This window comes from Pygocentrus nattereri, chromosome 17 (assembly GCF_015220715.1).
Source record: "Pygocentrus nattereri isolate fPygNat1 chromosome 17, fPygNat1.pri, whole genome shotgun sequence".
Lineage (NCBI taxonomy): Eukaryota > Metazoa > Chordata > Actinopteri > Characiformes > Serrasalmidae > Pygocentrus > Pygocentrus nattereri.
In genome coordinates, this window is record NC_051227.1 from 26,108,444 (window position 1) to 26,135,949 (window position 27,506).

The following is a 27,506-nucleotide window of genomic DNA, read 5'->3' on the forward strand; positions in this document are numbered from 1 at the left end:
TTCAGTTAGAAATCAAACTGAGCTGAGTTTAAATGCTTCATGTTTCATTTAAATGTTGTATTAATGGCATTTTACGCCGTTTTCGTTGAATAAAATTAACTGTGATACACGGAGTAGAATGTACTTCTGTTTTATGAGGAACAACAACAATGCAGAAAATCGACAGATTTTACTCATTGGGAAGTCGTTGGTTTTAATCACCTCGCACTTCTGCCCACCGCATTCTGTGCCTCATGGACACCCGTGACTACACGTTTCAGGGGTTGCAGTCCTCCAACTTCCCAAAGGTAAGACCTTTTAAATTATTGCTAGGAAACAAATCATTTCCATGTTTGTTGCTGTGGCTGTTCTCCATTCTTTTAAATTACTGCAGCTACCAAACATGTCAGTCTTCCCGTGCTGTAAATCAGATTTATGTTAGCAGCTAGTTAATGTGTTTTAGTTTTTATTAGCACGGAAGCCGGTCCCCGGTTTAAATGACAGATTGAGCCGTTTATGTGCGGATAAAGGCGAGACTCTCATATGGCAGCAAAAAAATACGGGAAGACTCCACTAAGGAATTCAAAATGCGTTTGCTGAATAAATTATTGGTTTGTTTGACGTAGCAGCAGCTTTTCAATCGAATATTTATTCAATAATTTCGTAATTTGTGAATGTTGAACTGTTCATAAACGAAAATAAGCGTCACTTTCTAACAGTTAAGTTAGCTAGGTTAACGCTAGCTAACCTAACCTAGCTAACTAGCTCGCTAGCGAATCAGCTCTTTTAGTGGCTGCTCTCACAAAATATGAGAGGCACCGTTTAAGCTAAATTACAATTTTAAAGTGAGACGGTGTCGAATTTATGGTATAATAAATTAAGCTTCTGTGTACATTGTTAGGGTTGCTAGCGAAATAACCAAGTTATCTAACTAGCTAGTTACATATGCTCGAGTTTAGGCTAACTTAGTTTAAGTTAATAGCTCTGCTGGCTGACCAGTTCACTCCGGCTGACCATGATGAGCTCAGATTTGAACGGGAGACGTCGAGAAACTGACTGGTGTTTGACAGAAAACCAGATACTAGCTAACCTAGGTTAGCTAACTACGGGCTGTGATGTGTGGGGCTGTTAGCTTGGTGGCCAGCAGGCTAACGGGCTCGCACCCACAGAGCACGCCCGATGCTTCTCACAGGAGTTTGGAGGTTAAACACATAAATCTGAGGGAGGGATGACTGGGACAGATAAAGCATTAGTTTAATAAGGTCAGCTGAACTTCTGTTTGGCACTAACTTTTGCTGCCAAGTGATTTTACATGCTAATAATTCTATATCACACTCAAGTTCGTGAAAGCTGTTCTTTCTCTCTTCATGTCACTATTTTCAGGCTTGACCATATATTTTCTTCTTGCAGTTGCATGCACGTTTTCTACATCTACCACCAGCATTTGTCAGGTATGTAAGCAGCTTTTGTTTACCTCTCTTTCTCTGGCATGTTGCTGGTTTGTTTATGCTCATTTTTCTACATTTGTAATCGTCTAAGATGAATATGTCTGTCTGTAATTGAAGTCAGTGTTTTAAACTTAATGGTTATTAGTATGTCTGTGTTTCTCATGACTGACTGTTGACTGTTTGTAATAACCTTTGGGAAAGAACAGTTTTGTGAAGTTTTTAAATGTTTTCTCATGGAGGGTGCATGTTGACTCAAGTACAGATGTTGACTGAATACGTTTTCACAAGTAATGTTTAACCACGAGGATTTCTGCTTTTACTCCAATTACCAACACCTGTCTTACACAACAACTAAGAAGCTGTGTATTTTATCCACCCTGCTTCTCACTGATTACCAACTCCAGAATAAGCCAGAAAAATATCTCTAAGCCATAAAAGCAGCATGTTTACCAGATTTGAGAGGCTTGAATGCTTACACAAATGCAGTTAGCCAACATAAATGTGCCTGTATCTGTTTCAGTTGTTGAAGCTAGTCTTTTAAACTTTTATCAAATGTTTTATTTTTTACAGCAATCCACTGCTGCTTCTGGTTCTCAGCTGATCAGGAATTGTCCCAGGTACTTTAATTTATAGTATCTTTATGGTGTTGCTCTTTGTAATACTATTACATATTACACCAAATATTTTATTATGTCTTTTAGCACAAGACATTGTCAGTATTATGTATTTTAACATGTATTTGACTCAACTACTTTTTTGTTTACTTTGCAAAACTGTTGTATGAAAAAATAGAACTTTAAAGATTATGTGATATTGCAAAAGACAGTACAGTGTTGTTCACAGTAACCTGCTCTTTCTTGTATTGTTCAGCGTATACCTTTGTTTTTCTTGTTACTTTGAAGATTTATTTTTGATGCTGTTTACTGTTTGTTCAGGATTCTTTATCTTCATCTTCACAAACTGCAAGTGACAAAGAAATTGACCAGAGACCTCCACATCTGTCAAGAGCTGAGTATTTCTAACAACTAGGATTCAGATGTTCATTCTCTCTTCCAAATATACATATTTGCTCACTCACTATTTTACAGCACTCCTGACTTACAGACTGGAGTCCATCTGTTTCTTTGTATACCCATTTCCCTTTTACAGGGCCACTACAGAGCAGGTATTATTCATGAAACTTTCTCAGCACTGCTGCGACTCTGATGTGGTTTTGGTGTTTTAATGAGTGTTGTGCTGGTATGAGTGGATCAGACAGAGCAGTGCTGCTGGAGTTGTGTGTCCACTCATTGTTCACTCTGTTAGACACTCCTACATTGTCAGTCCACCTTGTAGATGTAAAGTCAGAGACAATAGCTCATCTGCTGCTGCACAGTTTGTGTCAGTCATTCTCTAGTCCTTCATCAGTGGACTATTCTCGGGCCAGTAGTGACACTTGGGTGATTAAAACATTGCTGTATCTGATACACTAGTACCACACTTACTATGTCAGTGTCACTGCAGTGCTGGGAATTAACCAATAATACCTGCTTTGTGGTGGTCTTGGCGGGTCCTGATCATTGATGAATGACGTGAAATGGGGCTAAAAATGCATGCAGAGAAAAAGATCAGCTACAGTTTGCAATTGCAGAACTACAAAGTGCACATACATATGAAATAGACCTGATTCCATAGAAAAGTAAGTAAATACAAGGCAGCATTACCTAATAATTAAAAACCTAAAAAAAACCTAGTGGCCAGTAAGTTTATACATATAATCAAGCTCAGTGATGTAATTTCATTTGTATTTTTTATTAACACCGTTGTAGCTGTTACCTGCTTCCACTCAATATGTCTGAATTGTGTGTAAGTTGTATATATTTTGATCAGGCAGTTAATGCACTTGTTTCTAAAGGATTTCTGGTGTCAGTTCGTTTATGCTTACCTGTGAACAGGTGAGCTTTAAGAATTGTTAACTTTTCCAGACATGCTACAGTATGCAGTGTCTTAATATATGATAATGCATACATTACTTTCTTAGAACAGTGGCAGATTATTTATTGATCAGCTGTGTTCACCTCTGTTGTACGTCTTCTCCTCTTTGCTTGAGACTAGAAACAGATGCTGATGACATCATGGTGCTGAAATGTGTCATTGTTTACTTTTCACTCCCAAACTCTTATCAGTTATCAGAGTGACCTGTAGAACTGTTTTGCTGAATGCTGGTCTCTTGTATATTTACTACATTGGAGCTCAGTTTAACAGCAGAATGCCTTGTGTTTATCTTTGTGTGTGCATCATGCTCAAGCAAAGCATCAATTTAACTTTGTTTTTGTTTTCTGGCTGCAGAGAGGGTCATGCAGGTCCCTCGTGAACACCTGATGGACAACATGTGAGAACTGGTGGCAGTGCACACTTTAAGTTCCAGTAATCATCCAACATCATGTCCGTGTGAGACTCTATCCTATGTTGAGCACCTTCTTCAGTCAAGTCTAGACTCAGTGATTCATTATTCTTGATCAGCCAGGGCAAGTGGCTATTTCTTTTCATGATCTTTATTCATTCCACATTATCCTCTATATATATATGGACACATGCTGTTTTTTTGTCATCTCAACATAGCCTTCTGAGTATCCTGGACAATTTATTAAATCATGCCAGAAAAGTTTCTTGAAGTTCATCAATATAGTCTGTACCTTCGATTGTAATGGGTGTTATTTGTTGTTTCCTTTGTAGTATACCATAAGCAGTTGACTGTTAAATATATGCTAACTAATTGTAATTACATATGTGCTGTACTGTATTTTTTGCAATGAAATTCTGGCAACCACAGCTGCCGGTAATTTACTGTTAAGATGAACTTTGTACTAAAATACTGTAATGTGTCATATGGTGGTACTGTGCTTATCACTGATAGACTAATTATGTTAATAGTATATCTGTTGGTATTCAAAATAATTTGTTTTATACAGATTTACAATATATGTTTTTTTCACACTAATTAACCATAAACAACAGTTCAGAGAAATTTATGGTTGGCATAAAAGCATACTGTGATTTCTTATACTTTTCCACTATATATTTTAATGTAAAGATCTGGCAACCACAGCTGTAGTAAAGTGTAGCAAATATAAACCAGTTTTCACCAGGCATTTAATAAATGTAAATACATTTTCCCCAGATATTGAGTAAATATAAAGCATTTTTGCTCAGACACTTGGTAGATATTACTAAATGTTCCTTGTTAAATTAATTTGTATTTATTCAATATTTGTGGTCTACGTTAACTCATAATGTGACATACTATTACTAAATACAACACATTTTAATTGCTGCTTTTATTAACATTTACTTAATTTGCTTAAATTTTGTTCACTTATTTAATGCATTTTAATCAAAGTTTAGGTAAGTAAAATCTATACAATTATATTACGTGTCACTTGTTGCCATCATTTTTTACAGTGTATAGTACTGTGGCCTCAAGTAATGATTCAGTGCTTGGTGTAATTTTCTTCCATAACCCAAAGGCTTTGCTCCCTATGGTATTTATTTTCTAGATGCACCATTTGGATTTCTGGCTAGTCATCCAGAGAGCAGAGGGTACTAGGAAAGTATACCTCTGTAGCAGCCCCAGAAATTCTGAGCCGATGATACATATCGCTGCTGTCGGAACAAAACTCTCCATTTTTGACATTTTTCAGTTTTTGATATAATTTGAAAGTACCTGTCGCCCTTTATATTGTTTGTAAATTTCATGATGAATGGACAGACAGCAATGGCTAAAAATGACTGGCAAAAAGGTTCCATTGATTTACATTAAAAGTAAAGTAGGTTTTTTCCTTCTCCTGTAAAATGATCATTTTGGAGATGCGAGGTTTTCTTCAGGCAGCAACAAAATATATGTAGATAGCAGCATACAAATACAATGTGAATTGTGGTCTCACAATTGATACCATGCAACAGGTCCCCATGAAATTGACTGTTGACATGCATTTTGTCATATCTTGATGTTTTGTGATATTCTTAATGTCGGGCTATGAGAAATGTTCCATCTTTCACCCTCAAATTAGTGCCTGATCAAACTATCAGAGGAGTCTTTAAGATTTGTGTGTAAGGAGTCTCAGCATTGACTGCCGTGAGGATTATATGTTATATAAGGATACTGATAGTTTGGACAGGTGCATATGTGTGAATGTTTTGTTTGCTGTTGCATGTCCTGTTTGAAGTGCACCATTAAGCAGATGGAGACTTGGATCAGTGATGATTTGGCTCTTCATTATGTCCTCATATGAGCTTCTCTCTAGAACTCCACATTCCCAGGCTCAGAGCTGAATGGCTGTCTCCATGCCAGCCACATCAGCCTGTTTGTCTGCTCCAATGTCTCTCTGCATGATATATCAGTGGCCAATTTATTATTCACTGGTACATGGCTAAATTTGATTATTGTGGTTCCCAAGAAGCAGTTGACTTGATTTTATGTGTGTCCGTGTGTTATTTTAAGCATTTCTGAAGCTCTTCTAAAGGAAGTGCAGTATTTGCGGTTACCATCCTATACTTGTGACAGCTGATCAGTCCTTCATTGGATCATATCCGGTGTGCTGCTGATGGAATTTAACAAATTCTTACAATGACTGGAGTGCAGAGAGAAGTCAGGAACTAAACCTGTGTTCTTCTTTATGGGCAGTATCTCTTAGCTCAGTTTATCACTTGGCACTTGGTTAGATTTGAAGAGCTTCATGCTGCAACTGGAGGAGCTACTTGAGCTTGTGATCTTATCGTCATATTTCTCAGTAGCAAACACGTGATTGACAGAGAACGGTGCTGTTAGCCTGCTGTATTGTGGGCGTTGCTGATGTTAATCTGTGCTTTCTTCTGTATCTGAATAGGTCATCTCCGTGTACATCTTAGATTCACTCACTCCTTCAGCAAATACTGTTACACTCTGAGAGGTTTAAATGAGCAGACCCAAATCTAAGCAGAGGTTTGAGCTGCCATCTGAGAGATGAGTTGCAAGCAAGTAGTCAGGATGATTATACAGTCATGTGGAAATTTTGTGTGCCTTGATCAAACTAAGTGATCCTTTACATTCTCTTCAGAGAACACACACTTTTTACAATGACTTTTTATATGCTGAATTTAGCATCTTGGAAAAAAAAAATTGTCCATTTGTTCTTCATTCTGAGTCCCCAGAGCAAAAGAAATCATCATCAAAAAACAAAACAAAAAACAAGAGTGACTTTGCAGTTGGCACTTCGAGTTTCACCCAGCAAACTGAACCAAAACCAGGCTGGGATTATGCTTGGTTAATATAATATCTCTTTGTTATAATATGAATCCTACGGTGGATAGAGCTGGTTCAACAATATGGGCACACTGAGGTTTTAAAGGAGTCATATACAATGAAGGTTTAAGAGGAGGCCTTTCAGATAGGCCTTTCTCTCAACAATTGGCAAATATCGGACTCCATGGCAACACCAAACACATTCTTAAACCACTCGTACTGAAATATGGAGCAGTTGACCTGTGGTTTATCGAATTCACCCACAGTACAAACCCACAGGGACATAAACCTGTACTTAGTGTACTACCACTTCACTAATGCTCAAACAAATATTCACTGCAAGTTCATCATTTATTAATACTTAGGTGTATTTGAAATAAATGATGAAAACAAGAAAAATGAGAAAATCAGTTGGTTATGCATGCACACGAAAACTGATTCTTTTTTTGTTGTTGCTGTTCTTTCCATTACTTTTCAAAATACTTGATTGGTAGCTCAGCTGCTGCGGCTCTCCCATGTTTACCCAGAAATTAATCTTCCACACCCCAAGCGTGGAACCCATCCCCTCTTCATTTATAACTTTTATGTCACTGCCAGTACAAATAAAGGAGTGAAAAGAAATTTCCATGGATCCTAATGACCAGCAGTGAATTTGTGAATGTTGAAGACTTGAATGAGTCCCTGAACTGTTGAAAACCCTTGAGATCAGCTGCTTTTCATAAAAGCATGACGGCTTTTGTGGTGATTCCATTCTGGCTGATTGCACTATGAAGGTAATTCATGTTTGGCCCCAGAATCTCTTTCTGTGCAGCAAACACAAGGTGATGCTTTATGTGTAGTACTGAGCCACAGAACAAACTGGCATTGCTGCTTTTAATGAACTCCTGCTCTGGCCCCAACTCAGCTTCCTGATGTTTGAACCATTTCCCTTCGTCCTGTCATTCAGGCGCGCTTTTGCATGTCCGCCCTGTCCCTCTGGTCCTTTTAGCCTGACATCTTTCTCCAATTAGGAGATTCCCAGGTGGACAATGGGCTCTGGGCTAATCCAGTCATGATGTAACTCTGTTCTCATGCTATTGTTCTCTAATATGTGGTTAGCCAGGGATCAGAGCTGTAGATAGAATTTAACAAGCCATTTTAATAATGATATGGGGCAGATTCATCAATGAAAGACAAACAGGGTTTTTTCCAACAATAATGAGGTTTTGTTAGAATCAGTAAAACAAGCATTCCAAATGTGGTTTATTCAATATCACTGGTAGGTACCAGTTAGTTCAGGGTACTTAGGATTTAGCCCTTCACTTTGAGTTTTTTACTACGTTCTTCATTCTGAGTTCCCTTTTCTTTGTACAACCCCAATTCCAATGAAGTTGGGACGTTGTGTAAAACATAAATAAAAACAGAATACAATGATTTGCAAATCCTTTTCAACCTATACTCAATTGAATACACTACAAAGGCCAGATATTTAATGTTCAAACAGATAAATTTATTGTTTTTTGCAAATAGTCACTCATTTTGAATTTGATGCCTGCAACACGTTCCAAAGTTGGGACAGGGGCATGTTTACCACTGTGTTACATCACCTTTCCTTTTAACAACACTCAATAAGCCTTTGGGAACTGAGGCCACTAATTGTTGAAGCTTTGTAGGTGGAATTCTTTCCTGTTCTTGCTTGATGTACAACTTCAGTTGCTCAACAGACCGGGGTCTCTGTTGTCGTATTTTGCGCTTCATAATGCGCCACACATTTTCAACTGGAGACAGGTCTGTACTGCAGGCAGGCCAGTCTAGTACCCGCACTCTTTTACTACGAAGCCACGCTGTTGTAACACGTGCAGAATGTTGCTTGGCATTGTCTTGCTGAAATAAGCGGGTATGTGCTATTAATACCTTTCAGCATTAATGGAGCCTTCACAGATGTGCAAGTTACCCAAGCCATGGGCACTAACACATCCCCATACCATCAGAGATGCTGGACTTTGAACTTTGCGCTGATAACAATCCAGACAGTCCTTTTCCTCTTTGGCCGGAGGACACGATGTCCATGATTTCCAAAAACAATTTGAAATGTGGACTCGTCAGACCAAAGGACACTTTTCCATTTTGCATCAGTCCATCTAAGATGAGCTCGGGCCCAGAGAAGCTGGCGGCGTTTCTGGGTGTTGTTGATATCTGGCTTTCGCTTTGCATGGCAGAGTTTTAACTTGCACTTGTAGATGGAGCGACGAACTGTGTTCTCTGACAATGGTTTTCTGAAGTGTTCCTGAGCCCATGTGGTAATATCCGTTACAGAATGATGTCGGTTTTTAATGCAGTGCCGCCTGAGGGATCAAAGGTCACGGGCATTCAATGTTGGTTTTCTGCTTTGCCGCTTACTTGCAGAGATTTCTCCAGATTCTCTGAATCTTTTGATGATATTATGGACTGTAGATGATGAAACCCCTAAATTCCTTGCAATTGCACGTTGAGAAACGTTGTTCTTAAACTGTTGGACTATTTGCTCATGCAGTTGTTCACAAAGTGGTGAACCTCGCCCCATCCTTGCTTGTGAACAACTGAGCCTTTCAGGGATGCTCCCTTTATTAAATATCTTGTCTTTGTAGTGTATTCAATGGAATATAGGTTGAAAAGGATTTGCAAATCACCATATTCTGTTTTTATTAATGTTTTACACAACGTCCCAACTTCATTGGAATTGGGTATGTAATAGTGATGCTGTCCTGTTGCTTATCAGTTTGGAACTACCAAAGTTTTAGTCATCAAACTAAACAAAAATTAGGCAAGGATTATGCCTTGGATGCCTTGGATTAACATACTATTTGTAAACATTTGTTGTTTGTTTTTTTGCAGTATGAGCTGGCTCAACATCATTATGAGCAATACAGAGTATTTCTTTTAGTAAGCCTGTGTGTGAAGTAAAAAAATGTATATGAAAACATGATCTGTACTGCAGTATGATAATCCACAGTACTAAACCCTAAACATATCTATTGCACTTCCACTTTCTTGGAATGCGAGCTGGCAGTTTTCTGGCGACTCGCTTAGGTTCTGAGTCATGCATATTGCAGGCTGTAGCCTCCATTTGATTATGAGCCAGCAGCATGACACAGACTAATGCTCTGTGGTCTCCTCTGCCTTAAAGGGTCATTTGTGCATCAGTGCCAGGAACAGGCGGGGTGTTTCTTGGGTCAGGATTGAAACATTGCACCACAGGACTACAATCAATCTTCCCCTTTTTTATGGGAGGGGGAAATTTTTCTTAAATTTGGCATTTTAGAAGAGAATTAAATATCTACCAGAGTGTGGCAAGGTGAGATTTATTGTTGTCAGTTTTATCGCATTAATCCCTGACATCAAAAAGTGGTCCAATTTTATCATGACTTCTGTTGATTTACTGCATCATGAATTCTTATCTTTCATCCTGATTTAGTTCAAACCAAAAGGCACCAGTGACATGCTGTCTTTTGGTGTAAACTAAAGTAGGGTGAAAGTTAAGAATTCATGATGCACTAAATCAATAAAAATCATAATGAAATTGGACCATTTTGTGGTCAGGCATTCAGAATAATTGTTTTATTTAAAAACAAATTTTTAAATAAAATTTAAAATACACATAGTACACCAGTGTTAAATAAGATGGTTCTTCAAGGGTTCTTTATAGAACCTTGAACACTCCAAGAGCCATTTGCATGCTTAAAGTTAGAGCCTTTTTGAAAAGGGTTCTATATAGCACCACTAAGGGTTCTTCTATTGTTGCAAGTTTGACCTCGTAACGATAACAGAACTCTTTTTTTTTGGTGCTATATAGAACCATTTTCAAAAGGGTTCTGTATAGATTCATATGCAACACATTCTCCAATCAGAAGAAACATCTCACCATACAAAATACCCTTTAAGTATGCAAATGGTTAATTGATGTTCATTTGTTCCTTGTGTTCATGGATCTACATAGAACCATTGTCTACTGAAGAACTCTTGAAAAATCATCTTTTTTAAGAGTGTATATTTGTATTATATTTACACCATAGCAGAATGTATACAGTGAAAGCAATACACCACACTCTTTTTTACATTTTAAAGTAGCCTAACATTTGTATTTTGGCTAAAGTGTTAGTGCATTCTTATTTAATTTTATCATAATTAAGTATAATTGATTCAAAATCAGCGGTACAGTGGCTGGGTGACCAGGGTCCTCTCTGTGTGGAGTTTGCATGTTCTCCCCGTGTCTGCGTGGGTTTCCTACAGGTTCTCCAGTTTCCTCCCACAGTCCAAAGACATGCAGTCAGGCCAATTGGACATGTTACATCGCCCCTAGGTGTGAGTGATGTCTGTCTGTCTGTCTGTCTGCCCTGCAATGGACTGGCGACCTGTCCAGGGTGTATCCTGCCTTTCGCTCAATGACTGCTGGGATAAGCTTCAGCACCCCCTCGCGACCCTGAGGGAGAAGCGGCTTAGAAAATATGTGTGTGTGTGTAATTCAAAATCCTAAAACTATGTCATTGTATCACCAGGGCAGTAAATAAAACACACAAGAATGAAGGAAACAAAAATATGTGTGAGGGTGAGGCACCAAGTGTTTTAACATCCACTATGTTGATCTGTGTTTATTCCTGTTACATTGCAGTGATAGAATTTTTTTCAGTTTGTCATTGAGAAGGTATGCAGAGTGATTTGGCTGCTTGCTTTGCCATTTTTATTTGCCCTGTGGAAGTGTAATGATTAGGCCCCTATGAATCACTTGAGACATGTCCTCACAGAATGTTTTCTAGTAGGTGATTTACTCCAGGTGTACAGCTATTTTTGCCAAATTTAAACAAACACCTCCTAATAATTATGTTATAGCAGCACCTATACAAACAGTAATAGTTATCAAGAGCTTAAAACTTGAAGAGTTTAATGATGAGGTCATCTTTATCAGAAGGGAAACCAATGCTCTTAACTGATCACACAGCCTAATCGAATTTCTGCTGTTAATGAGGAGGGAAATGCTTTTTCTTCTCATTAGGACAGAGAGAGTATTGGTTCTAGGCTCATGTTTATCAAGAGATGTAGAGTGACAGTTTGTACATTCTCAGGTTTTCAAGCTACATCTACTGAATGCGTTTCAGCTGAAAATTGAGATAGCTGCATAGATTTAGTATTTGTAGCTATAGCTATATATGTAAAATGAATATGATGTTTTTGTGGTTATGATGTGAAAGGTTAAACATTAAAAATTTATTTTTGCCAGTTTGTTCTCAAAGATGTTTTGTTAGTTCAATGACGTAATATGACTGGAATAATACCAAGCATTGTGTGCAGGAGAATAAAGGAAAGAGGCGTATTTTCCATCATGCTAAGAGCCATGAGTGGCATTCACTGAAGCATTTCCACTTTCTGGCAAGAACTGTCATCCCCTGGATGGAGTTCATTGGTATCACTTACGATATTAAGATAATAGTTCTTCATTCCTTTCTATGTAGCCTGTATTAACAAGAATCTAGATAATCTAACAAAACTGAATTAAGTTAGGTGGGATATTTGTTATATTACAGATCTAATATAGCACAATAAAAAAAATGTAGCATTGCAGTTACAAGTATTGTGTCCAAATGATGCAGCCCTCCATTAATATAGGGTTAGCCCTCTAAACTAAATTTCACATAAAGCCTTAAATGGTCACTGATGTAAACTTATTCTTGGGGTCTGCATGATGCACGATGATATCACAATCATATAAGTAATTACTAAATCTTTATATTTATAAAGGATGCAATAAGCCTGGTATTTTAAGAAGTTAATTGCTATTTTACTGAATCAGATTCTGCCTGTGTGAAATGTTTTTCTTTCTTTAATATACATAAAAAGTAATACAAATACAGGTGAAGGCAAAAGGATATTATTGTGGATTTTCTAAGTGAAAATTAATTAACACATCCACTACAAAGAACCTACTTAAATTTGACAATTTGTCTGCAACTTTTTGACAGCACAACTTCTGTTTATTTCCTTGAGTTTTACATATTGGAAAAAAATAAAATATAAAAGGGTGCCATGACTTTTGCACAGACCGCTTTTTTGATGGTTATAATTGTTTTCCTGCTCTGAAGTCCTTTAGAACGTTTGGCTCAAATCATCCTTTTCTGCCATCATTCACTTCTATAAATACACTTCAGCTTTGTGACTGTGCAGAGGTCGTAGAAACTAAGCAGATATTTTCACATCCTCTTTTTCAGTGACATTACAAACCAGGAAAAGTAGTGATATTCTCCACTGATCTCCACCCTCTTATCTGCTTATAAATCTAATCTGTGAGAGGTGTTGTAAAGCCTTGCTAAGACAGCCTGTTGTGAACCCTGCAAACTGCTCTTGAGCTGCCAGGCCCAGCTGGCCAGCATGTAACCTAACATCATTACTATACTAACACAGTACATTCGTCCACAATCATTTGTGTCAGTGTTGACCTTAATTTTAGAGTTAGCGCTGAAGTAGATCCAGTCTTATAGTCTCATCACTTTACTGTAGCCTAGATAGTCAATGACGTCAAGAGCTAATTTCTTATTCTAATTGCTTCTCTATTTTCATTTAGGATTGGGAGTCATGGGATCGGCCAGGTCCATATGATTGCATTGAACTTGCTGCATCCATGAATAATGTAATGAATGTAGGGAATACAGTGGCGTCAGGCTGAATAACCGACACGGCATTAGGGGGTACACTTCCAGACCAGACTGAAGTAATGAATGTTCCATGAGACTTTGGGACTGAAGTGTTATTGATTAAGAGTTTTTTCTACTCTTTACAAATACCCCCCACTTCTCAACCACATTATCCCATCAGTAACCAGAGCCCTGGGCTGCTTCTTCTAACACAGTATTGATGAGGGCTATTATTTGCTCTTCATATGTAATTTTATATTCCATAGAGTAAGCAGATTTACTGACTACAGAGGTCTTAAACAGAAGCCGTCTGGCTCTACGGCATAACAACCCCACCCATAAAGTAACTTTTTATTGTTGTTATAAACTGTTGGTTTAGTTTCAGTACAGTAGATAATGTAAATAAATTACAAATTTATAATTTTGCAGAAACCATAGCCCAAAATTCTACCCATTTTTTTTTTTTATTTCACCTTTGCAAATTCATTGTTTATAGTAGAGTTGGGCAATATGAGATGAGATCTCTATGTGAGAGATTATGTGTTATTGTGATAAATTACATAACAGCACACCTATGGATATATCTTGGGTATGGTCAGCACATCTATGACAGTAGTTCTCAAAATGGTCCTCAGTAGTCCAGATCTTTTGCAACACATAGGGATAGAGCACAAATTGGGACCATCTTGGGGTCCCCAAGAATTTACTAATTTACCAGTTTGTTAATTGCAAAAAAAAAAAAATTAAGAAATTACATTTTTTTTATTGAATTTAGTCTTTTGTAATTGTTGTATTGCTGTTTTGCTGGTGCATTTTTTCTGTTCAAAATTATTTGCCCATATCAAGTATCAGCCAAAAATATCTTCAGGTGTTGGTATTTAAGCCATAGGACATGAGAGGGACTGGGTTACTGTTAATAACATCAAAGCTGTGATTTGGTTTCAGGGACAAACCAAAGGCGTGTACCCTAGAACATCACATCAGCAGGTTGGGAATTTAACATAGTCATGTTAAATCATAGGTTTTAGCTCATGCATATATGGATACCTCTATCTATCTATCTATCTATCTATCTATCTATCTATCTATCTATCTATCTATCTATCTATCTATCTATCTATCTATCTATCTATCTATCTATCTATCTATCTATCTATCTATCTATCTAGTCTTGATGTCTCACTCGTCTTTTAAATCTGACCAAACAGGCTGCCGGTCAAACGTTATCTTATATAAGTTATGTAATGTATCTATTTTATGTTTTCATATGTGCTAAAGCCACCAGTGCACAGCAGAATGATGCAGTCTTAACTGTTATTTATAACTGAGCCAGTTGAACCAATCAGATCAGACTTTTGGACAGTTGTATGACTCCCGGTCAAGTGAAATCGGTTAACACACCCTGTACAGATTTTAATTTACAATTGTTGTTTATTTATGTGTAAATGTAACATATTAGAAAACAAACACAACATAAAATGTGGCCAGTACAAATGTTAGGGCACATCTTATATTTTGTATTCTGTTTTTTTCTTACTGTGGTAAACTCAGCAAATAAATAGAAATTGTACACTAAATGTTGCAGAAGGTACCGTATTTACAGTAAGAGTGCTAAGGGATATGATACGATTGTGCAAGAGAGAGGCGTGTGGAGTCATTAGATGTTGTCAAATAGAGTGTCAGGCTAGGCAGAATAAAGTGATATAGCTTGATCAAGACTGATTAGAAGGGCTGTGGTGAGAACAGAAGCTGTTGATGGGTGGCAGAGGAAGTAGGGTCTATGTGTGTGTTTGTGTATGGGAGGTGTATGTGTATGAGATTCAGATCTCAGACCATGTGTTATTAGAGAGAAAAAAACAAAGAATATTTGAGGTTGCAATATGGAGGAAATGAGTGTAGTTTCTGGCTTTGGTTCCATTGCAGGGACCCGCAACTCACACGCATGTGGTCGTGTTTCATGGTTTTATAACACTCTACCAGCTCATTTACATTTGATTGCTATTCGATCACTCACACTCTTCAGGAGGTGGTTTGAGATGCACTGCAGACTTGGATGAGCCAAGGGTAAACATATATGTTTCTTCAAGTTGCACATGGTATTTTGGCTCCACCTCTGAAATAGAGTATTTCATTAGTGAAATTAATCTCAGATGACAAAAAGCTGCATACAGCAGCTCCTGTCACCTCTTGCAACATAAGCCTCATATAAAAACAACCAGTTTTTCTTTTAGTTTGTATGAATGCATAACCAGCATGGAGTAAAGTTTCTGCACCCAAATTACTTTTTATTTATAGCATTAAACATGGGAAAAGCAGCACTAATGCAAATCAGGTTTTTATCTGTCTCACAGAAGATAAATCTCACCTGGACATTATACAGAAATGAAACATATGAAGTGACAAGAATAAATATGCTCTGGGATTAATTAGTGAGTGGGTGTGAAACAGTGGTGAAGGGTGATCATATATTTATCTTCAAAATCAGAGGTGTAGAGAGCAGTCATTGGGCCTGGCGAATGTTGAACAGTAGTGTAAATAAATATAGCTGAGCTATGATTCTAATTACATTTCCCAGTAGTGTGGAGGTAGCAGCATCATTTTGGAATCAGTACTTTTTCAGTGGAGGTAAGGTAGTTAGCAGTAGAGTAGCGTGGACAAACGTGATATCGGTTAATATGTCCAGGTAGTACAGAATTGTGCAAAAAAGTCAGACACCACATATGATTTATTTAATTTCTAGACATTAAGTACAGGTTATTATTTTCTCAACATCAGGAAGCAAGTAGAAAACAAACATTTAACAGAAAATTGCACAGAAGCCTCAAAAAAAAAAAAAACATAGTTTATTAAGTGTTTAGTATGTCCACTCTTGTCTTCATTACAGCTCCACCAAACATGCCCCACCACATTCCCCTGCCTCCATTATTTTTGAGAAACCAGCTTTCAGTTTTTCAAAGAAATCTGCTGGGATGTTTTTCCCCTAAAGTTCACCAGAAGCTAGTTGCATTTTTTTGTTTTAGTAATTCAAATAATCCCAAACACATTACATTACATTACATTTAGCAGACGCTTTTATCCAAAGCGACTTACAAATAATGAAGTACATAGAACAGACATAGTCAGGCCTTAAAGGAGGCCAAAGGGTAATAGCGGGGTAGAGAAGGGAAGGAGGGCAAGAAGGAGATGAGGTTGGTAGTGGTTAGATTTGCAAGAGGCGATTAGAGTAAGTGCTCCCTGAAGAGCTCTGTCTTCAGGAGTTTCTTAAAAATAGCGAGGGACGCCCCTGCTCTGACAGTGGAAGGTAGCTTGTTCCACCATTGGGGAATCAAGTATGAGAACAGTCTCGATTGCTTTGTGTGACTGTTTGGCAAAGCCAAGCGACGTTCATCGGAGGATCGCAACGGCCGGGCGGTGCTGTAAGCCTTTAGGAGCGAGTGCAGGTAGGAAGGAGCCTGCTCTGTTAACACCTTGTAGGCAATCGTAAGAGTTTTAAATTTGATACGAGCAGCAACCAGAATGAACACATTCAGTGATGGGGTCTGGACACAGTCCAGCGTTCTGAGAACACAAGCAGCATCTTTATTTGATCGTAAATTTTTTTCATTTTTTTATGTTTGCTCTAAGTAAGGGCTTCTTGGCAGCTACACATTCTTTTAGACCCATAGTGGTAGGTTGTCTTCTCACAATGGATGAATGGAAAGAAACACTTAAGTTGTTTTCAGATCTGAGGTAGGAGTGGAGCTTGTTTTTCTCCTCTCTCTCAAAGATTAAAACTTTAACTGCTGTTTTTCTGATGGTGACATCAGATAAATAATACTTTATCTTGCACAATTGTGAGTTCCACTTTCCTGAACAATTATTTAACTGTGTCTTGCTTTTCTCGTATTTTCCGTCCTTTCTCTTTCCATATGCAAGTGGATTGATTTATATCTAATCTCATCAGAAATATTTCTAGAGAAATTAATAATATGTACTTAATGACCATTCTGACTGGAAATTTAATAGATTTCAATACCATATTTGAATATACATTTTAGCAAATCAAGTGTATTCTGTGTTGTGTAGTTGGTATTTACCCCTGGCTAAGTTCTTCCCTGTTGGTTGTATTTTATAGAATGATAGCTTTCATGTAGCTGAACTGCTTTTTTGGTTGCTTAGTTTTTTAATCCGGATCATTTAATCCTGTGGGAAATTACATAATAAAATCACTTTGCGTTGTTAACAAAGTGTGTCATAAGTGCCCTGCAAGCAGTGCTTTTTTAGGGATGATGCAAGTGGATGCCTTCCCTAGTCCAAAAAATGACAAGTCTTCCAACTGCCATCCCTTGCCTCTTTGATTAATGTCATTATATGAACTGACATACATGTATAAAGACAAGTTAAAGCACTCATGCTGTATGAGACCAGAGATATCTGAAAAGGACTTTAAAGGACTTGCTAATAAAGTATATATATAACTACACCTTTCTACCTTGGTATTTATATGGAATCCTTTTTCTAATACAGTTAATCCAAAACAGAAGTGTTTTACCTGGGCTCCTGCTCTACACATTTGATGGAAACATGCAACATATTACATAAAATTGGAACAGGCTATATGATCTGTCTGAGAGCAAGCTACAAAAAAAAAACAGTTTCAAACAGGAAAATGTGGAAACATTCAAGTTTTCCGCAAAACATACCCATCCACACATACTCACATGAGTCATCACCCACTGTTTCAGTATGCTGAAGATGAAGAGAGAATACACCAACTCATCCTCACTGTTGGCCTCAAAACATATTTTAGTCATGCTTCTCTGACTCCTCAACATTTAGTCAGTAGAATAGGCAATACCACAGCTGGAAAATAGGTCACAATCACAAGCATAAAAACAGGAAGCTTTTCTGTGGATGCCAAAACCGAAAACTCAGCAGAAATATCTCCTACTTAACCTCATTGGAATTGTCTGCATTACAGCATGTCCTGTACCAACTATTCAGTAACTAATATCCAGGAAGTCTTAAGAAACTAATACTAATAAGACCCTCTGGAGGGACTATATTGCCAAGTTGCCCTGCGAGCAGTTTGTGGTCCCCGCTAATGAGCTGGAGGAAGTTGTGGGTGACAGAGTCGTCTGGGATTCTCTGCTCTCCCAACTGCTATTGTGACCCTATCTGGACCTTATGAGATCTAGTGCAGTGATATAGTGTAGTGTCAAATGTCTTTGTGTCAGTTAAACAATGTGAGAGTCATTGTTTAATTTGATCAGCTAACTACACTTTGTAGAATTCTGTGGGTTAATCAACATACCATTTGGAAATGCAGTTCCTTGTCAAAATGAAGCTTGTTTTCAACCCTGTTTAAAATGTATATATTTGAAGAGGGCCTGTAATATATACCATGGCAGATAAAAATACTTAAAATAAAATATAATATTTAAACTGCACTGAATACATCAATGCATGCTTTATGTCCCAAAGTATGCAGACACCCTTTCTAACTTATGAACTAAGCTGCTCAATGTGCTTCTATTAGTGACAAGGTATTATACAAACAGCTTTTATAATATCCACAGTAAGGCATTTCCAATAACACCAACTGTCTGCTAGAGGAGTATTAAGCCCCCCAGCATTGGGCTGTGGAGAAGTGGAACTGTATCCTCTGGGGTGATGGAACTCCATCCAAAATCTCTGGGATGAGTTGAAGTGGCATTTGTGATTCAGATTTAATCAACCAACATCAGAACCTGTTGACCACTCTAATGCAACATTTTTGACATAATTTGAAAATACCTACTGTCCTTTCACAAAAAAATACATTATATATTATAATAGATTTGGAGATATGACGTTTGGCTCACCTCAATGATATGTCATATCTCATAAATATTCTATATTATATACTGAATAACATAAACCTATGTATGTATTTATATGTATTGTTTGCCTTACTGCTAACAGAGTATTCTCTGCACAGATAGATTTGATAGAACTGAGTGGAATGTTATCTTGAGGCCTGTGTTTATCTGGTTTTGCTTGACTTTCAAGTACTTTCAAACACAAACACTTTATGTGTGCCATCACAGGATGTGGTTTGGGGCTTTGTGTATATTGAGCAATGCTGTCTGTGTATGTATGCGTTTTCTGTTCATTTGTGATGGTCACAGATTGCCTTCCCTAAATGAGCTCTCTAACCAGTTTCTTACAAATGCAAAAAGAAATAAACTCACCTTATCAGCATTTGCTTACTTAAAGAGAAAGCAAAGATGCTGTAAGTTTCTGCCCACGTAGCTCTGTCAGAACTTGATTTGTGATCCGCCACAGGAAAAAGAGAGTCTGTTTGAGGACCATATGAGGCCTGCTGGACAGGCAGGGGAATGTGGTGGGGCATGTTTGGTGGAGTTGTTTTGACAACGTTTGACGAGGACGATTCATGAGCCTTGTGATGTCGTGCAGATGCGGTGGTACCGGGCTGCTCTCACTTAGACCAAGAAGAAGGAAGCTGGCACTTTATCTGGATGGTATGACACTAAAGTGACATGGTCATTAACATTACTTAGCCAATGTAAATTACTGTAGCCCTCCATGGATGTAAATGTATGATAAGAGCACATTTTCCACACATTTTGAGAGGTCGTTCTTGGGGAGATAGATCACTTGTCTATAGCTGTGCACTATTCTGGAACACAACAATCAAAGAAAGAAATGAAATACATAAAAAAACAAGTGTCTGAATGGTTCTTGACTTGGCATACAGTTATAGAAATTACAAGAATGATATTTAAAAACACCTCTTGATACATCCAAAAGTGGTTCTAAGGCTGCAAGGAAACCTATTTAGTGTCTTTATTTGGGAATAGTGTAGACTTATTATGACCTTTTTGCCCCAGACTAGATCAGAATGTCTGTAAACATAATGGGTGGCTTCTCCTCTGGGTGGATAGCTTGCATTCAGTCAGCATGGAAGCAGCTGAATTTACAATAAATTCAAACATAAAACACAAAACATTGGCAACAACAGTAAATCTTTGTTGTGTTTGAGGCTGTAATGCCAAATGTAGCTAAACATGTAATGGATACTTACAATTTTGCCATTTTCCAGCTTTCAGAAGCGGATAGAGGTGCTATCCCACTGAAGGATCCAGTTTTGTGAACACTTGCAGTTGAAGCCAACAACAACTTTCCAAATCCTTTATTGTTCCAATGAAGTTGCCCACCAATATTGCATGAAAAATAATAGTCAAGATCACAAATCTGAGTCAAGGCTGAGACTGGACTCATCGAGTCTTAGTCAAAACCAGCACTTTATAGAAGTCAAGATCAAGTTTTTAAGAATATGAAAATAAAAAGATGAAAGGGGAAAAACTTAAAATTAAAATTAAATTAGTTTGTAGTTCACTGTACATTCATTCTCATTTTCATTCATATATATATATATATATATATATATATATATGTGTGTGTGTGTGTGTGTGTGTGTGTGTGTGTGTGTGTGTGTGTGTGTGTGTGTATATATATATGTATATAGTCTCTTAAATTACACAAACAATATATAGCCTAAAATATTTATTATTATTATTATTATTATTATTATTATATTGTTATTTTTGGAAGCAAATTATAATGATTGACTGGTCCAGTACAGTGCTACCTGCTTTATTTTCCCTGTAATATTTAAATGTAATTGCATAATTTCATCATTAATTAGATACTTATGTAAGCAATGGTACTTACATTACATGCATTTTTACATTTTACTTAGCATTGAATTCATGTCATGATAAAATATCTCATCTTACAAACACATGTGAATCAGTTGAAAGCTTAGAATCTGCACTTTCAACATACATTCTTGATGTATGAGATGAGAAACAAATAATACTGAATTACACCATGCTTTGGTTAGCACTTCTGCTTCTAACATCTAAGCTTTAAGGACAAATTATTCATTAGCTAGTTACATGAGATAAAGTTGATTTTAATGTGCATTCATAATGTGAAGTTTAGTCACTGGCAGTTTGTCAGGACACAGCACAGCTTGAAAGGTTTGTTAGCAATGACCCACACCCTTAATAACAGAATATTTAGTGTTCGGAAGGGCAGAGAGGCCGCCTGCCTCCATACAACCATGCAAAGTTTTCCAGTAAGAGGTGCCGCAAATATCAGGGTTCAGTGTTGTGTTTCTTCACTCACTGTATTCTAACACTAAAACAATGACATCAGGCTAGAGAGGAGTGTGCAGGCAGCTGCACGCGTCTCCTCTAAACAGAGAAAGCAGTAGCAACTCCCACTGCCCACGTTTAGGCCAAGACCTGATGGGTTTTGATGAAGCGTGTTTCAGTTGGATACACAAAAACAACCACATGTGCAGGTGCTGTGGCCGGGAGAAGAGAATCATGACCCCATCCATCAACTTGTCGCACAAACAACACAGAAAGCCAGAAGCACTCTGTCACTGTAAGTTAGGCTGGTGTCCAGACACTGACCTCCTCTGAGACGAGATTAGTTGATATTCAGTGTGGTCTAAATTGCCCCCAATTTCTCTGGAGCAGATTTATGTGATTATCCACAGTGCCACATATGAGAAGACGTATTTTACAGTGGAGGCCCTTAGGCACTGTGTGTCTGCTAGAGCAGGCCTTATAGTGTTTTGTTATGTACTTGATTTACACTACAGAGTCATTTTGGTTGCATAAGTACATTATTAATTACATAGTTACATAATATTTACATCAACCTTTGTATCAACAGGGGCATGCATGTCTTAGACTGCCTTGAGACTCCAAAAACCCCCCACCCCTTAGCAGACCTGCTGGAGATGTGTGAGAAGATGATAAATTGCTTAAAATATTCACAACCTTGTTAAAATATATTAACCACACATCATGATTTTTTTAAGATGTAGACATTTCAGTCAAAATTACCACACTCTGCATCATTACTGAATATGCACTGTAGTCCAACCCAAACCCCACTTATTTTCTTAGCCCTTTAATCACTGCTGTGGGTATATTTTGAAATTGAAGATACAGCTGAAAGATGGTCCTGGGAAAACTATGAAAGTGAAATGTGATACCCTCACAGAATATAGTGTGTTTCCTACACATTTCCAAAGCCATAAACAAGCAAAAAAAAAGTTGTGTGTTAAAAAAAAGTTGCTACGTTGTTGTTGTTGTCATTGTCAGCAGGCTGCAAATTTGCTACTTAAAATGCTCTTTTACTAAAAACAAGTTTACATAAGCTGTGTCAAAGCAAATGTCTTCTTCCACAAATCAAGTTATCAAAGTTAAAAATGGACCAAAATGTTTTTCATGTCTGCTGTGGTAGCACGTTTTAGCTTAGAATACATGACAGTTTAGATTTTTAATTTCTTGCTTGATTTTGTTAGCTAACCTACATCTCGGCTTCTAATTTTAACTCAGTTATGTGGGCTTCACCAGGATATTTTATAGTGCCTGTCAAAAGCAGATGACCATTTTGGGGAAGGCGTTGGGTTTATGTGAAGCCTGCATTCTAGTTATTGTATTGTAACTTTGAATTAGGTAAGATGATGACTGCACTGCAGGGACACAAAATGTTTGGAGAATGTAGAAAATTTATCTTGAAAAAGGAAACTTTTTTGTGCCCATGCATACAACAGATTATCTGACAAAGTCATTCTGGTGCTGGGGCTGAATTACTTTTGATTTACGTTATGCATTTTCAGGTATAAGTCACTTCTGACCATTTCCATCTGTTTCAGTGTCCAAAAAACATGGCTAACGAGAGGAGGATTTTTTTTTCTGTGAAACAAGACTGTACACAAATTCAAAAGATGATCTCCTGTTCTACTTACAAACGCAAACACAATTTGGAGTTTAGAATCTACGCTTTCAAGAAAATTTCTCTGCTTGTTTCTGTAAGCCATGAGTAAGAAATAATATAAAATTACAACATGCTTTTCATGTCCCAAACAATAATTATGGCTTCTAAGACTCACGGGAAAGAAGGACAGGAAGTTCTCTGAGCTCTCACTTCACTGTCCCTCTTCAGTATATATTTTAGAGCAATTTCCACATTAAAGTTGGCTGTGAAAGAAAAAACAAGTGGGGGATTGGGATTCAAAACCAGCCATCTTTTCAATATATCAACACAAAACATGTGTTTTCCATCAGTTTGGTCAAAACAAATGACTTTCCCAACCTTGGCCATGTCGCAATCCAAGAAAACACGCTTCATGCCAAAAGTCTAATTGCTGCCATTTAGCATCAGTCGCATGTTCCCCTTTTTCTTTTTTTTAAACAACACGCAGCAAACACCATATCATATGATGAAATGAGAAACTGACCTCTTCTGCTTGGGGACAAAGTGAAATTAGATATGACACATCTGTACTAAACTCCACCCTGTGCGTGTGGATTATTAGTTTTATACCAGAGCCCAGTAATACATGCTCATTCAAACCATTGTACAAAAGATTTAAGCCAGGACACAGCCGTAATTACTGTACTGATCTGTTGAACATTTATTGCAGGAAATACGCAACTAAAGAGGCAGTAATGGTAAGAAGGATAGATGTTGTGCACTTATTGTGTGTTGTGCATGTTCTAAGGAGATTTGGTCCTCACAAAGACATCTGTTCTTCAGTGCTCTACATGTTTTGGAAAATCTGTCCAATTCTCGTTATAGTAAGACAGATTTGTTTGATATATTATATCTGTTATGGTATCAGTTACTTGGTTAAACCGGTCCAGCAAGTCATGTTATTGCATTGTGTCGTCTAGTCTTTCACCTGCCACGTGCACGTAAAAGATGTTTGGCAATTGCAGTCTTCAGGAACCATATATAGGATGTGTAAATATATACAGAGTAAATATATAAATAACATTAAGAAGCTTCTGTTTTGGGTGTTCTCACAAACAATATTCAGTATTCCATTTCAATATTCTTTAATATTGATATAAATATATATTATTTACTTTACAATCTACACTGTCTCTAAGGGTGAGTGATATGGCAAAACTGTAGTATCATAGTACTTCAAGACATTTTCATGATGTTATCATGACATGATATTAAGGTGTAGAGTTTTGCAAATAGGATGGAACAGACAATGTGCACCAGCAATACCATAGTGCAATGTTTAAAATGGCAATGAATAAGTATTTTTTTTATTCAATGTTTGCAAAAATAAAGTTATAAAATATAATAAAAGATTATCATAATGGGCTAAAATCCAATCACCTGCTTGTGTCTTTGTAGTGTGTGTAAGTATTTTAAATTTACAATTGTGATGGTAATTTAGTGTGCAAAATTATATGTAAGAAATCTTCATTCAATGCTATTGTATTATTATATTTGCGCTATTATATGACCAAACTTATATGAATAAAGCAATATATCATGATGGGTGACATTCTTGTTTTACATCACTGTTTTCCACTTGGCAACAATTGCATACTCTCACCGTCATACATTTCTTAGTGGAAGATATTTTTTTTGCAAAACTATAGATTTTAGAATATTTATATTGCTGCCATTTTCTTAAAACCATAAGCCACTGTAACCATCTAATGATAAAATCCTCTCATGGCTTATTGCTTTAAAATACAGCCGTATGCAAAAGTTTGTACACCCCAAAATACATTTTGTTACACATCCTCCACAGTGAACATACTTAAATATGCCATTTTAAAGGAAATTTTAATGCACAATTTCTTTTTTTCTTTTTTTTTGCTGAAAATAACCTACTGAAAAACAATCATACAGTATAACATGTGCCATTACTTTTGCACAAGCCACATTTTATGTTTAATGTTAATGTTAAATTCAGCTAATAAACACTTCATATATAATAAAACAGAAGTAACAGAAGTGTGTCCTGTAGAGGATGTGTTAACTTATTTTTTACTTTCAAAATCAACCAATTTTGACCAGGGTGCCCAAACTCTCACCTGTGACTATGCACAGGCTGTTGTTGTTCTCTCTGTCTGGTCTGATCAGCCTTTTTTGAAGTTATTCAATATTCTAGAAGAATGATACCTATGATACTCATGATGATAACATATTATCATAGTGTGCATCCATGTCTGACTCTGCTTTTTGTCTTATCTATGATCTCGCAGATATTTGGGTTTGTCAACGCTGTCAGCCCAGTAGGCAACGACCAGCAGAATCTTCTAGCATTCCGATTCTCCGCCCTCAACCCTGTGGTGGACCCCTGGGTTTTCATCATCTTCCGCAAGTCTGTCTTCCAGAGTGTTCGTGCATTCTTCTGCTGCCACTTCCGTAGGGCAGCAGTGAAGGCCACGCCCCATAGCGGTTTATCATTTCCCCTGCAGAGCACAGGACCTGCGAAATCTGCTGCTCTTCAGAGCAAGACTTACTTAAACATCCCTCAGTGATGGACACTGAAGTGGAGCTGTGGACGATGCTGGACTCTGGAGACTTCATTAGTGGAAAAATGAATATCATCCAGGAACATCCAGGAACTACTTTGAAGGGTATATGAAAAGAGATGTTGTACAGTATCCCAGAAAGGATGCTTTCTCCCAAAGCTACTGAAAGAGATAATATGTGTAAATACAGGACTGAGGCTTCTGAAGGCCTATGTGTACACGTCTCAGCATGTGAAGCACAAACCATGCTGAGTCCCATTACTGACTGCACTGAATGCACTGAATTTACTTGATTTAAATGTGAACATTATGTACTTCATGAATAAAGTACACTACATTAACACATCATTGCCAAAAATAAATTGAGAGACACCCTTCATTTATTGAATTGTCACTAATTGATTTCAGAAACAGCTTCTTTTTTTGGAGACCTGCTTTCAGTTTTTCTAATGAACCTGCCGAGATATTTTCCCACACCTCCAAAGTTCAGTCTTAGGAGTTCGTTGCATTTTCTCTTTCTCACGATTCAAATAATCCCAAACACATTCAATCATGTTCAAGTCTGGACACTGGGGCGGGCAGCCCATTGTTCTGGGAACACCAGCAGCATTTTTGTTTGATTCTCTCTTTACTTTTCTCAGTAAAAGCTTCTTGTCAGCTACACATCCTTTCAGACCCATATCGTTATCTTCTCACAGTGGAATGATGGACAGAATTTTTTTTTCAAACGAGTGGAGTTGAATTTCTTAAAGATAAAAGCTTAAAGTTCTATTTGGATACAGCTTTGCTGGTCTATCAGGTCTTGCACAGTTGTTAGTTGTTAAACGTTTTCTATATAATTTTTTTAAACTACAGTCTTGACAAGTTCTGTTTTATCAGGACTTTTTATTTTTATTTTGACTTGGATTGTCTTATACTGTATCTCCTCAGAATTTTTTCCTGAAAATGATAACTTAAACTTAACGACTAGAAATTATGAAGGGTGGTCTCTCACTTGCGCAGTACTTGTATCAGATAAATTCAGTGCATCATGTTTTTTCAGTGTGAGCACTGAACACTACTTCAGAGCTTTAGAATAGAACTATTGGTGTCTACACTCTAGAATAAGTGGCCCATTTACACGTAAGGCATATGGGATGCATTCAGCTTCAGAAAGTTGGTGATGTATAGTTAGTACCAGACAAAATGGCTCCAAAGATCAAAGGTTGAACTGTTGAAAGTGGTTGGCATCATGACTATTGTAACTTTGTTGTACAGTATATTAAATATTGTATTTAAATAAGAAGTGTCCTTTCCCAATATGAAAGCAAAAGCTGGTGATTGTTTAGTTTAGTGCCTGCATGTCAAATAAAGTGAGAAGATTCCTACTTGAATTCATTAAGAGACATCAGTGTGTAAATAGATGACTGAAATATTGTCATTATCAGTGAAAACTCACTTCTTGCCTACTCTTGCAAAACACAGAGGACTGATTGCATCTTTACTGCGGTTGTCACCTTGCCATGCTGTTTCAGTTTATTTCAAGGCTACTTTCACCAATGCTGCTTTTGAAGACCACAATGAGCTGTATCACTTGACTAGAATCTGAATCAAATTGTGCAGGAGGGAAGATCTCTGGCATGGGTTTGGGTGGTATCATGACAATAAGATATTTTTAAATATGATGCCCATACTGATGACAGTATTTCCAAAATATGACATTTCAAATATCATTTCCAGGCCTGAATGGCCAAATAAACACATTTCACCCACTTATATTTTAGAAGTGCTCACTGATTGGTGTTGTAAGAGTTCACCAATATTTGGTGCTGATAGAAAA

At 37.3% G+C, this 27,506-nt stretch overlaps 1 protein-coding gene and 1 long non-coding RNA gene across 2 annotated transcripts in view; both read left to right on the forward strand.

Moving 5' to 3' along the window:
- ptgir (prostaglandin I2 receptor) overlaps positions 1-27,060 on the forward strand; it is a 47,396-nt gene extending 20,336 nt beyond the window's left edge. The window contains exon 3 of the mRNA XM_017696837.2: positions 25,415-27,060. Coding sequence (XP_017552326.1) covers positions 25,415-25,693 — 279 coding nt within the window. The 3' untranslated portion in view covers positions 25,694-27,060. The remainder of the gene's footprint in view (positions 1-25,414) is intronic.
- On the forward strand, positions 841-2,421 carry LOC119265734. Its single transcript, XR_005131688.1, has 3 exons — positions 841-1,430; positions 1,998-2,044; positions 2,363-2,421. It is a non-coding gene; the product is annotated as an uncharacterized LOC119265734 (long non-coding RNA).
- Positions 27,061-27,506: the final 446 nt, after the last annotated feature.